This window comes from Botrytis cinerea, chromosome 7 (assembly GCF_000143535.2).
Source record: "Botrytis cinerea B05.10 chromosome 7, complete sequence".
NCBI classification, from domain to species: domain Eukaryota; kingdom Fungi; phylum Ascomycota; class Leotiomycetes; order Helotiales; family Sclerotiniaceae; genus Botrytis; species Botrytis cinerea.
The window spans coordinates 2263222-2276741 of NC_037316.1; the positions used below are offsets into that span (position 1 = coordinate 2263222).

The 13520-nt window shown below is 44.1% G+C and overlaps 3 protein-coding genes across 4 annotated transcripts; all 3 read left to right on the forward strand.

Annotated features, from left to right (window-relative positions):
* The first annotated feature begins 64 nt into the window (after positions 1 to 64).
* Bcpim1 lies at positions 65 to 4335 on the forward strand. Its single transcript, XM_024694213.1, has 2 exons — positions 65 to 3412; positions 3480 to 4335. The coding sequence occupies exons 1-2, from the start codon at positions 257 to 259 to the stop codon at positions 3630 to 3632; spliced, it is 3309 nt and encodes a 1102-aa protein (XP_024550002.1). The 5' UTR covers positions 65 to 256; the 3' UTR covers positions 3633 to 4335.
* A 1929-nt stretch (positions 4336 to 6264) lies between these two features.
* BCIN_07g06170 (hypothetical protein) lies at positions 6265 to 10255 on the forward strand. 2 transcript variants are annotated; one of them, XM_024694214.1, is made up of 2 exons: positions 6265 to 7426; positions 7486 to 10255. In XM_024694214.1, the coding sequence occupies exon 2, from the start codon at positions 7489 to 7491 to the stop codon at positions 9790 to 9792; it is 2304 nt and encodes a 767-aa protein (XP_024550003.1). In that variant the 5' UTR covers positions 6265 to 7426; positions 7486 to 7488; the 3' UTR covers positions 9793 to 10255. The 2 variants fall into 2 exon arrangements, with proteins under 2 accessions (XP_024550003.1, XP_001549624.2); XM_001549574.2 differs by having other exon boundaries at positions 6265 to 10255.
* A 614-nt stretch (positions 10256 to 10869) lies between these two features.
* Positions 10870 to 13415, forward strand: BCIN_07g06180 (hypothetical protein). The gene is made up of 2 exons (XM_024694215.1): positions 10870 to 11264; positions 11384 to 13415. Exons 1-2 carry the CDS (start codon positions 11117 to 11119, stop codon positions 13066 to 13068), a joined length of 1833 nt encoding a protein of 610 aa, XP_024550004.1. The 5' UTR covers positions 10870 to 11116; the 3' UTR covers positions 13069 to 13415.
* The last annotated feature ends 105 nt before the right edge of the window (positions 13416 to 13520 follow it).

Below are 13520 nucleotides of genomic sequence, written 5' to 3' on the forward strand. Positions count from 1 at the left end.
TTATCCGAAGTTCGGGTCACCGATATTGCCGATGGGCTTAGAAAGCAGCTTCGAATGTCATGACGAGCAGATAGTGGTGGTAGGGAAGCTCATGGAATAATTGTCACCGTTTACGATTTACCATTGCCATCCACATCAACCATTTTTTCACGTTCTAAATCAGCGGTTTTTATTCTTTTCTAGTATACAATTTAGATATTCTTTTGTCTTCTGTATTCTATTTCCTAATTATCCATTCACCCCATAATCCAAAGCTATGCTTTACGGCCAAAACCTACCGTGGCGGATTGCGCTTCGAAATGTAACCATTAAACAAAATACCGAAGTTTCAAGTACGGTTTTGAGGAGGACAATCAGACAGTATCATGGCAGATCCGCACCGTCGTCGGTCTCTTTACGATCTCCTTCCTTTCGTTCAGGCCTTGGTGGCGTCGCAAGGTTTTCAACATCTCCTGCTGTACGAAAAGATGTCCCGAAAGACTTGTTCAATCAAGCAGAAATAGCATCTGCGGAGGAGAAGAAGGAGAAGAAGTCAAAGGCTAAGACTGAATCAGTCGAGGAAGTCAGTGGCGAGAAGGAAATAGAAACCAAGAGCAAGACAGGCGAAGCAACATCTTCTGGCAGTAATACTTCTTCTGGGAGTGCGGCTGATGGGAAAGGAAGTAGTGCTGGCGGCGCAGGAGATTCTGGCAATAATGATGGCGGAAAGAAAGGTCGCAAAGGAGCTTCGGAAAAGGCTCTACAAAAAACTATGGTTCCAGAAGTATATCCACAAGTGATGGCAATTCCAATCACCAAGAGACCTCTATTCCCTGGATTCTACAAGGCTGTCACTGTGCGAGATCCCAATGTTGTAGCTGCTATTCAGGATATGATGAAGAGGGGCCAGCCATACATTGGAGCTTTCTTATTCAAGGACGACAATATGGATAAAGATGTCATTGAGAACATAGATGACGTACATGATGTAGGAGTTTTCGCACAAATTACTAGCGCTTTTCCCGTTCACGGGGATGATTCAGCTCTGACTGCGGTACTTTATCCACATCGTCGAATTAAGATGTCTGCTCTCATCAGTCCTGAGCGTGAGAACACTGATGCAAAGAAGACCGAAAGCACGCAAGCTGAACCACCTGTTCCCGAGATCATACCCGCAAAATCTACAAAGGAGGAACCTTCTGAAAAGAAGGGTGATGTTGTAGCTAGTTTCGAAGAAGGAACGGTGACGCAGAAAACTTCAGACCGACCCGTGTTGCCGTACGAGCCAATATCGTTCTTGCGCAAATACCCCGTCAGTCTGGCAAACGTGGAGAATCTGACCGAAGAGTCGTATGATCCTAAAAGCCCTATAATCCGTGCCGTTACAAATGAAATTGTCAATGTGTTCAAGGAGGTGGCAACTCTCAACAGTCTCTTCCGAGATCAAATTTCCACATTTTCAATGAGTCAGTCATCGGGCAATGTTATGTCAGAGCCTGGGAAACTTGCAGACTTTGCTGCAGCTGTCTCTGCTGGTGAAGTCTCCGAGCTTCAAGATGTGCTTGAGACTCTCAATATTGAGGAGAGATTACAAAAGGGTTTGACTGTCTTGAAGAAGGAGTTAATGAATGCTCAGTTGCAATCGAAAATTTCAAAAGATGTTGAGAATAAGATTCAGAAGCGTCAACGTGAATACTACTTGATGGAACAATTGAAGGGTATTCGTAGAGAGCTTGGTATTGAGTCTGATGGTAAAGATAAGCTGGTTGAGAAATTCAAGGAGAAGGCAGCCAAGCTTGCGATGCCGGAAGTAGTCAGGAAAGTTTTCGATGAAGAAATCAACAAACTAGCACATCTTGAACCAGCTGCGTCTGAGTTCAATGTCACGAGAAATTACTTGGATTGGTTGACACAAATCCCATGGGGTCAACGCAGTGCAGAAAACTTCGGAATCAACAATGCTATGACTGTGCTTGACGAAGATCACCATGGTTTGAAGGATGTGAAAGATCGCATTTTGGAATTTATCGCGGTTGGTAAACTGAGAGGTACCGTAGAGGGTAAAATCTTATGCTTCGTTGGTCCTCCTGGTGTCGGTAAGACAAGTATTGGTAAGAGTATTGCCAGAGCTCTTAACCGTCAATACTACAGATTTAGTGTGGGAGGTCTCACAGATGTTGCGGAAATCAAGGGTCACAGAAGAACATATGTTGGAGCACTTCCTGGAAGAATCATTCAGGCGCTGAAGAAATGTCAAACTGAAAACCCATTGATTTTGATTGATGAGATTGACAAGATTGGTAGAGGTCATCAAGGTGATCCTGCATCTGCACTTTTGGAATTACTGGATCCTGAACAAAACACTTCTTTCCTCGACCATTATCTCGATGTTCCTGTGGATCTCTCTAAAGTTCTTTTTGTCTGCACAGCCAACATGACCGATACCATTCCTCGTCCTTTACTTGATCGTATGGAGATGATTGAATTGTCAGGATACGTTGCGGATGAAAAGATGGCAATTGCGGAGCGCTATCTTGGACCCGCAGCCAAGGAATTAGCTGGTCTGAAGGAGGTTGATGTGAACCTTAGTAAAGAAGCCATTGAGGAACTCATTAAGTCATACTGCAGAGAGTCTGGAGTTAGAAACCTCAAGAAACAGATTGAAAAGGTTTACCGTAAATCTGCTTTAAAGATTGTTCAGGACCTTGGAGAGAGTGTTCTTCCTGAAGAAGAGGCCTTGACTGAAGAAGGCAAGGCAGCTCTAGAGGAATCCAAGAAAGATGAGACTGATGTTAAAGAAACGCCTGAAACGATTGAAAAGGAGACTACTGAGGTACCTCGAGTTAGTCTTAAGGTTCCTGATGATGTACACGTCACCATTGGAAAGGATAACCTTAAGGATTACGTGGGTCCACCAGTCTTCACCTCGGATCGTCTATATGATGTTACACCTCCTGGTGTCGCAATGGGTCTGGCCTGGACACAAATGGGTGGTGCCGCATTATACGTTGAATCCATTCTCGAAAGTGCCTTATCCCCTTCCTCCACCCCTGGTCTCGCTACCACTGGTAATCTCCAAGCTGTCATGAAAGAATCCACCACGATCGCGTATTCCTTTGCCAAATCAGTCATGGCCAAAAACTTCCCCGATAATCACTTCTTCGATAAGGCGAAATTGCATCTTCATTGTCCTGAGGGAGCGGTTCCAAAAGATGGACCGAGCGCGGGTATCACGATGGCTACTTCGTTGCTTTCGCTAGCACTAGATAGACCGCTTGATCCAACGATTGCTATGACGGGTGAACTTACCGTCACGGGCAAGGTACTTAGGATTGGAGGGTTAAGGGAGAAGACAGTAGCGGCGAGAAGGGCGGGAAGCAAAATGATTATCTTCCCAGATGATAATATGAGTGATTGGTTGGAGCTTCCAGCTGTAAGTTTTTCTTTCTTTATATATCTAATTGTAGGCAAGGAGAAAATGCTAATTTGAGAAAAAATAGAACATCAAAGATGGAATTGAAGGTAAACCTGCCAAATGGTATTCGGACGTATTTGATCTCGTCTTCCCAAATCTGGATAAAGAGGCTGCAAATGGGCTTTGGAAAGATCGATTGGTGAAGAAGAAGGGGGAGAAGGATGGCGATGAAGAGTGAGGAATTCATTTACTCCATTTGATTGGGGGGGAATGAAAATATACATGGAGACATAGTGTAAATAGTAGAAGAAGAATCTGGTGAAAATTACCGTTGTGGTATTGTGGCACTGGTGATCTTGGTGCAGTTGTGTGCATGCTTGATTCTTGAGCAGAGATGGATGATTGGATGGATGGATGGGCATTTTATGGCGTTGGCTGGGAGTTTTTTTTTTTTTTCCTTTTTAAATGATGGATGAACGGATGGATGAACGGATGGATGGATGGATCTCTACTCTACGCATAAATATGGATTTACAAATGGCTTTTGAGGGGATTGAAGCATGGATGGGTGGATGGATGGGTGGATGGGTGACAATTTTGGGAGGGGGAAGGGGAATCGGGAGGAGGGGAGGTATATATGATCTACATGTTCATTAACACTTTTTGGTAACTCTGGGAGGAGAAGAGGGGGAGAGGGAGGGAAGAGAGGGAGGGAAGGGGAGAGGTAGATAGATTTGGTATGATGTAATCGTATTTTTATTTTTATTTTGTTTAAGTTTATGTGTGTGTGTGTGTGTGTGTGTTTAGTATATTTGAATATCGTACAATAGAAACGGAAGTGGAAAGTAGAAGTGACAAGAATGGAGAGGTGAGAACTTTGTAGCAGGTAGCTATGCTATGCTGTGCTGTGCTGTGCTATTATATTATATTATATTATATCATATCGGGAACTTTGGGGAGTTTGTATTAAAGTAGATGGGATGAGATGATTTGCTCTTACTATTTATTGATCTGGGGTATTTAAGAATTCTATTCTATTCTATTCTATTTAGACTGTTCAGGCTGTTTAGACTAGATAGGTACATAGATAGATATTACTTAATACCTTAATACCTAACTTCTTCCCTTTCTCTCCTTTTTTTCCTTTCCTTCTTTCTTTTTTTTTCCTTATTTTTTCTTTTTTTTTTTTTCTTCTTTTCGTTGCTAACCTTGGATATGTATGTATGTATGTACGTATGTATCTGTGTAGGTACATAGGTATCTATCTATATCTATATCTACACACACACACACACACACACACACACAACCCAAGCATTCTAATCAGAAAGAAAAGAAGAAAAAATATCATACGATTGAGAATGTCTATGAAATCAACATCTGTGAAATCATAATAGGAGATGGAGTAAGAGTCGGGAGTAAGAGTCTAGGAGCACTTGCTCCTTTTCATGTAACTCCAATTAGGTTACTCTGGTTGTGTAGTATCGTGATTGGGGGGTTGATTGGGGAAGTCGGTTGTGTGAGATGAGATGAGATGGTATGAGATGGTATGATTCGTTTGAGCCTTGGGTGTGCTTTTTTTTGTGTTTTTGGTATGGATAGACGGGAGGAGTGAGGAGTGAGGAGTGAGGAGTGAGGAGTGAGGAGTGAGGAGTGAGGAGTGCGTGAGGGGTGGTGTGGTATGGGTTGGGATGTATAGTATGGGTATGGGATGAGCTGTATGGTATAGTATATATGTCGTGTCTACCAGACTATTGGCCTGCAAACTTGGGCGCGATCTGCATGGTTCTCTTGAGTTGATGCTGGCGGGATCGGGGAGGGTATGTATCGTGTGCTTTGCTTTGCTTCTTGGTTATGTCATGGTGAGTACCTTGTGCTCGGAAGGGGCTGGGAGCTTCCGGTCACGGGTGTTGGGATTCTCGGTATGGTGTTGGGGCTGCTACTGGACTGGTTGAGAGGGTGGGGCTGAGTAGATGTAAGGAGTGCGGGGACCTACAGGTTGTTCTAACGGCGGGCGGGGCGACCGTTGTCGTTTGTTTGGGAGGATTGGAGGATTGGAGGATTGGAGGGGATTGAGGCAATTGAGGCAATTGAGGCAATTGATTGATTGATTGATTGATTATTACTTACTCGAGTAGGTGGTACCGTATATACATAGCTCGTTCGTTTCGGTTCGTCTATTCGGGCTCGGACGGTAGGTTATGATATTCTTCATACGTATATACACACATATGCATCCGGTGGGTGAATGGATGAATAGATAAATGGACAAAAGCAGTAAGCCAAACTTCACCACTGACGCCTGGTGAAACGGAAGTGTGCCTATGTTTCCTTCATTCGGCTTGCTCGTATACAATTAGCAGATATCATTTCCCGATTCTCAAGGTGTGAATCGGATATTTCAAGGTTCCCGCCTCGCTCCAGACTAGGGAATGTGAGAAGCGCATGATTGCTACGTGGGCAATTGAAAACAAGAAGCCTCATGGCGACCCAAAGAGTGGCTTGGTTTTATGGTTTTTTTAGGTTCATGCCCAACGAGACGGTCATTGAGTGTTGGATGAGACGGGCTGTTTTAGGATGTGATTACGAACGAGGACATGATGCTATTGTTCAAAGGAGGTCGAACATCAGTTGATACTTGGTGTCATGGTTTGGGGGAACAGATAGGTGTATCGTGTATCGTGTATCGTGTATCACTAGATGCGTATAAAGCATAGAACGCTATATGGATGTGTGTTGGGAAGTACACCTACGTCCTGCCTCTACCTCTTACCTAGGTCGTCGTACGATGCTATGTGTGGTAGCTGGTGAGTTGTAACACCGTTTGGAATGAATTCCCGTGGTCACCAAGGGAGCTTGTGTTTCGTGTTGAGATTCGAGATTCGAGATTCGAGATTCGAGATTCGAGCGGAGTGTGAGAGCGGATCGGCATTGTAGAGAGATGTATTTGCAACGATGAAAGTATGGCGAGTACTCCACAGTACGTATGTATGTGTGTCCCGATGATATACATAACCTTGTCATTGTCATTGTTACTGTCATTGCCATTGTACCAGACTCGGGCGTTCAATATATAAAAAAAAGTGAGGCAATTCAAGAGAAAAGAGGGAAAAGAAAAGATCACAATAAGAGACAACCAGTGGGGAAGGAGGAGAACAGCGAAGAGGATCCAAGTTCGTCATTCCAAAACAAAAACTCCCCATCGTATCGTGTTCCTGAAATTCCGGGTGTTGTCATCCACCTACTCCATACCTACCTACACCTACCTATACCGACCTAGTCAGTCCTGTTTCCCTATGCCACCTCATATATATTTCTGGGGGAAAATACAACTCAAACGCAAACTCAAACTCAACCACATCCATATCCATATCCACATCCACCTGTCCTGTCCTGTCCTGTCCATTCAGATCCATACCAATCCATACCAATCCAGACTCGTATCCACTCATCCACTCACTCACACACTGCATTGATGCATGTGCATCATACACACAGCAAATAATGAGACGGTATTTTATCTTCTTGTTTTCCCACGTTCCTTCAATTTGAATTGATCAAAAAAAAGTGTACAGCCTTCTTTTTCTCTCTTTGCATTGCATCGCATCGCATCTTTTTATCCCTTTTCTATTCTGAAAGTATACATCCCTATCGATCTCTACAATTCTTTTGGGCGCATGATATGTGATACGAATAAGGCAGGGGCGCAATTCAACAGGTTGATCTTATTCACGACCTCGTCAAGAAAGTTCCAATAAATATCGACGTCAATATCTCCGAATAGAATACTTTTCTTCGCCTCTCCTGCTTTGCTTGCATGCTTCGTTGAATTTAATGATACCCTTTCTTCTCAAGACATTGAGAAAGCATCGTCTGTCTTCTCTTCTTCTTTTTACCGGATAGCTGCTTGCTACACTGCACAATCAATTCTACTCCGTACAGTCATCTTACCAGCCTACCGAATCATTGATGTGACCTTGTTGAAAATCTTCTACTGTTATCCTTCTAGGGTGTTACTTCTTTTCCGCAGACGTAGGAATCGATTCTCTTTGCACAACACTTCAATTCGAGTGTACTGACGTGTATCCCAGTTTATGGGAAAATACTGGCTCAAATTTGCGAGAAGGATGATGGCACAAACGGAGCCAGGTTCGCCGGAATCGAACGATCATAAAATATCTTGGTTTCGGAAGCTCATATTTCCCAAGAAGGGTGAAAATCACACACCGCCGAGTTCTCCACCGAATGAAGCTCGACCGCCAGGATTGGGTCGTCGACTTTCGAGAAGGGTTGTCCCTGGGCTTCCAAGAGCGGGCACCTTTAAAAGACAACAATCCGAGCTGAGAGATAGATTAGAGCCAGTCAAGCCAAATCATGATGAACGGCGGACAGCTTCAGTCGATCGTCGACTTAATAACTCGCATCGTTCGTCATCAGCTGCTATAAATCGTGGACCAAGAACCAGCGCGCCTGAATTTTTAGAAAGAGTGGAAACGATCGATAAGACATTTGACAATGTATCTGTGCGACCACCTACAGCAACGACAAATGAACATGAGAACGAATCTCAAGAGTATGTGGATGTTTCAAAAGAGGAGAAGCAGGGCTCACATATCGAAGAGCAATCAATATCCACAGATACATTCGATGAAACAATACTTGAGGAGCTGGAAAAGAAATGGATTTTGAATCTGAGCATGCATTTTCGAGATAAATCTAAGAGAGAGAAGTTCTTTGTTACTTACGCAGAATCACCAACACATTGGCGGAGAGTTACAATTTCCCTGGATTATAGAAATGCGCCGAGTAATTCATTGGAGGAGGAACTACAAAGGACAAGGTTCCAAAGAGACAAAAGTGCCCGCATATATGAGGCGATCCGGGAATCACTCCAGGACATACAATTTTACGATACTGTGACAAATCTCAAGTTAGAAACACAGGATGAACGGCTTCACGTTCATGTTGTGGAAGATCTCTCCGAAGTTATTAATTTTCCTCCTATAAAGGCTCTTGATCACCTTCCGTGTCGCAGATTTCTAGAAGCGGAGCTTGAATTTGATTCTCATCTATCTGGGTTCGTCTACAAAGTTACCGTGGCCGGCCAAGTTTTTATCAAAAAGGAAATTCCAGGACCAGATCAAGTGGACGAATTTTTGTATGAGATTAATGCCCTTCATCAACTTTCTGGGTCTCATAGTGTTATTCAGTTTGGTGGCGTGGTACTTGATAATGAAGCAAAATGCGTAAAAGGACTTCTTATTAGCTTCGCTGAACAGGGTGCATTAATTGATGTTATTTATGATGGCGATAATGGGATTCCTTGGGCACGACGGGAACGTTGGGCCAAACAGATTGTTCATGGGCTTTCCGAGATTCACGAGGCGGGTTTTGTTCAAGGAGATTTCACACTATCGAATATTGTTATAGACGGGGATGATAATGCGAAAATAATCGATATCAACCGAAGAGGATGCCCAGTTGGATGGGAACCTCCGGAAGTTGCTGAGTTAATAGCAAGCAACCAGAGGATTTCGATGTATATAGGCGTCAAATCCGATTTGTATCAACTTGGGATGGTTCTCTACGCCTTGGCTACTCAACATGATGAGCCGGAGACTCAGAGACCGTTGAAACTATCGGATTTCCCTCCTGATGTGCCGAAATATTTCCGGGAAGTTTGTGGTCGTTGTCTTAGCGATGATCCACGAAATCGATCACAAGCTGCTGCTCTGCTGGACATTTTTCCAGATATTGATGAGTATCATGGTGCATATGATGGTCAATCACCAACTCCAATTGTGATTGATGTTAGGCATGCCGATGAAGGGGAGCTTTTGGTCACTGTTCATGATAATAACGATAGGCGAGATAGCATTTCTGATATACATGACTACGATGTACCAGAAAGGGGCCGGTCACGATCTAAACCTTATTCACCACCATTCATCTCATCCAGATCACCAGATGCGGCATTTACATACTTAAATACACAGGATATCAGGCCATCGCAAATCCAATTACCCTCATCCACTTCCGGTTCTGATTATACGCATGATCCAATCGATCGACAATATAATTACCAAAACACATCAACCATAGAAAATTCAACCTTAGAAACTCGACAGGAACAAAATTCAGAACGCCCTTCATATTCAGAAAATGATAAAACAGATATTCAACCCAATTCAACGACAGAACCGCGAACCACAGTAGCGACAAATAATATATCAATGGCATTTGCGGGGGATTTAGCACACATTGGAACAGGTGTTGATAGTGCACATATGGGAACACTTTTTGGGGCGGTCAATTTAGATGATGATGATTTAACGATAGATAATGATGGGAATGGCGTTTTGTTTATGACGTCGGAAGAAAAGATGGCAGTTTCATAGCTAGCATAAGGATGGAGTGAGACCTCGGGAGGCAAATATGCTTTGGATAAATCTTTTTGAGCAGCTGGCATAATGAACTTTTTCCCTTCGAATGGATTGCATGTGCTATTTTGGGATCAAAAGCTTTTGGGTGGTGGATGGGAATAGGTATTCTGTTTCGGAAATGCACGATGTCCGGAATGTGAAGGGGACTGCAACGGGCTAGATTCGACCAATTCGATGAAGGATGAGGTCACTATCGAACCTGAAACCCTTTCGTCTTTCTTTTTAACATGGTTAATGTAGCCGCCTTCCGCAATATCAATCTCGATACCTATGTCTATATTTCTTTCCTCCAAATTGTCCACAATACCTTCGGGTCCGTGATCGGCTACGGAGGGCTCCGCCCAACAAGCTAACGTGGCTAGCATGAAGATCATTGGATTTCTATTGGATTTCTTGACCCCAGTCGTAATCCGACGGATTGGGGGGGATGATAACCAGTGCGATAAGAGCTTATCAATCCAATTGTATTACTCGATTAGAATAGCTTTTTGTATCTTTAAACTTTTTCTCTTACGGCTCGACAAATGTCAGTGTTGGGTTTCCTTATCGCCACGAATGCAGATGTGGTCAAGCTGCGCGAGCTGCGAGCTACGGTAAGGGGCGGACTCCATTTTTTTCTGTTGCATGTGGGAACTGGGAGTCCAGATTGAGGGTTTTTGTGAAATTGTGAGAATTGTGACTGGGTTTGGGGGGAGAACAGATGGGGGGTGTGGGTGAGTATCTACGCGTGGAGAAAGAAATTTGATGAGTGGGTGGTGATTACCTAGTGTGTAAGATACTAGATTAACCTATTATTGTGAGCTGAGCGAGCTGCTACCTCTGAGATGATATGATATGATATGGGCTTGGTCGGAATTGCAAAGCGCAGAATTCATTTTCTCGGGATTTCCGTCCGGAGTGGAAGTGGACGTCTCCGATTTTTTCCTCGGTGGTTCATTTAGACGCATATTTATCGTCGCTCGCTGTGGTTGGTGTTGGGTGGAGAGGATATATAGAGTTGAAGATCCTCTTTTTCCTTCATTACTATCATTCGGTTTTGTTCTGTTGTGTCCTGTTGTTTGCATTGCATTCATTGCATTTATCGTTCAATTGCGTTCCATTGCGTTTAATTATTTGAACTCGAAAACGATCTAGTAACTATCTAGCTTGGTGTTTTGATTTTGACTTTGAGATCGTCGTCAAAAAAGCTACCTACGCGAGTATTAACCTTACTTAAACGCAACGCAACCTCGAAATTAGTTCATCGATATTCGACGAGTGTGTCGCGGAAAGATATAAAATGGCGGTTACGATTGATAGCGGACCGCAGGATGGACCGGATAGAATTGTGTCTGAGAACTCGAGGGAGAGGACGATGGGAGAGAGATTGCGGGGGACTGTGAGGGCTTTTACGACCAAGGAGGGGCTGGTGGGGAATTATGATTATGGTAGGTTTGAATTGGGGATGGGATATTCTTTCATCTCGTCCCTCCTGTCCCGATTACCTCATGAATGATGAAGCTCCAATCTCATCTTCACGAATGATTCCAAAGCTAAATAATCATAGCCTTCCTCTTTAAACCCAATCTTCCTTTCATGAAGAAATCCAAAAGACGAGCTCCTTTCTTCGGCCTCCAAGATCGTATGCCAGTTTTACTAGGTCTTCTTCTCGGATTTCAACATGCTCTATCTATGTTAGCTGGTATTATTACCCCTCCTATCCTTATAGCCGGGTCCGCATATTTCGACACGGAAACTACTCAATATCTCGTTTCTACTTCTCTGATTGTATCGGGTCTTCTATCTGCGGTTCAGATCACTCGGTTCAAGGTCATGAAAACACCTTATTATATTGGTACGGGGTTGATTTCGGTCGTGGGTACTTCGTTTGCTATCATCCCTCTGGCTTCAAAGGGGTTCTCACAAATGTACGCAAATGGTATGTGTAAAACGGCGGAAGATGGAACACCATTACCTTGTCCAGAGGGATATGGTGCATTACTTGGAACCGCATCTTTATGTGCCCTTCTCGAAATAGGACTCTCGTTTATGACACCTAAACTTCTGAAGAAACTTTTCCCACCGATTGTTACGGGTCCCACGGTTATGCTAATTGGTGTTTCGCTTATTCTAACGGGATTGGAAGGTTGGGCTGGGGGAAGCGGAACTTGTATGTCGAGGCCTACTTCGGGGGATTACATGTTTTGCCCTTCTAATGCTGCACCACATCCGCTTCCTTGGGGGTCTGCTGAGTTTATTGGTCTTGGTTTCTCGGTCTTCATCACTATTATCATTTGCGAACGTTTCGGATCACCAATCATGAAATCTCTCGCTGTTGTTCTCGGTCTTTTGGTCGGTTGCATTATCGCAGCTGCATGTGGCTATTTCGACAGCAGTGGAATTACAGCAGCTCCAGCCGCATCTTTTATCTGGGTTAAAACTTTCCCATTGAGCGTCTACGGTCCTTTCATATTACCTCTTCTAGCCATCTACCTGATCCTAATGATGGAAGCTATTGGCGACATAACTGCCACCTGCGATGTATCTCGTCTCCAAGTCGACGGTGTTCTCTTCGATTCGCGTATTCAAGGAGGTGTTCTCGCAGATGGTCTTAACGGCATGTTAGCCGGGCTCTGCACAATCACCCCCATGTCAACCTTTGCTCAAAACAACGGCGTCATCGCCTTAACACGTTGCGCCAACCGCAAAGCCGGCTTTGCAGCATGCTTTTTTCTCGTCGTCATGGGCGTCTTTGCCAAATTCGCAGCGGCCATCACGTCGATTCCAGATGCGGTTCTAGGCGGCATGACGACTTTCCTCTTTGCGAGTGTAGCGGTCTCGGGCTTGAGAATTATCTCAACAGTGCCGTTTACAAGGAGAACGAGATTTATCTTGACGGCTAGTTTGGCGCTGGGATATGGAGCGACGCTCGTGCCAACGTGGTTTTCGTATGTTTTCACGTATACGGGGGACAATAAGGCGAAGGCGGGGTTCTTTGATGCGATTGTTTTGGTGATGGAGACGGGCTTTGCGGTCACGGCGTTTGTGGCTGTGGCGTTGAATTTGGGGTTGCCGGAGGAGGATGAGGATGAGGAGGTGGAGAGTTTGGCGGGGGATTTGGGGGAAAGAGAAGCGGAGGAGAGGGCGTTGGAGGGGAGGGAACTGGGGACGATGGGGGAACACGGCAGTGGGAGTGGAAGTTTTGAGATGGGGAAGGCGGGAGAGGTGGGGCTGGGGAGGGAGGGGAAATAATTTAACCTGAGAGCGTTTTTGAATATTGCGTCGGATTCGTTTATGTGTGTTTTGTGGAAAATATTGGATAGTGATGGGATGGGATCTGGAAAAGGAGTTTGGAGGGCGGGTAAAATCGAATCTAGTGCATGAGAGAGAGGGTGAAAAACTATCGGTTTGGAAATACTGTGTAGAGCTAAGCGAAAACAAGCTGCTGGCTGGGATTAAGAGGCTTATGAATAGGAACTATAATATAATGATCACTTAACTGTATGTTTAATGTCATATTGGGCTTTTGCTTTGCTTCGGTGTGGAGAGAATGATGTGAATGGGGTGAATGAGGTTTTAGTTTTACGTCTGAAACTTCATTTAGTTATTGTGAGTATACATGTATTGTATTGTATTATATTATATTATATTAACCATGTTATATCATATTGTATGGGGATAGCTGCGGCTGATTGAAGGATGAA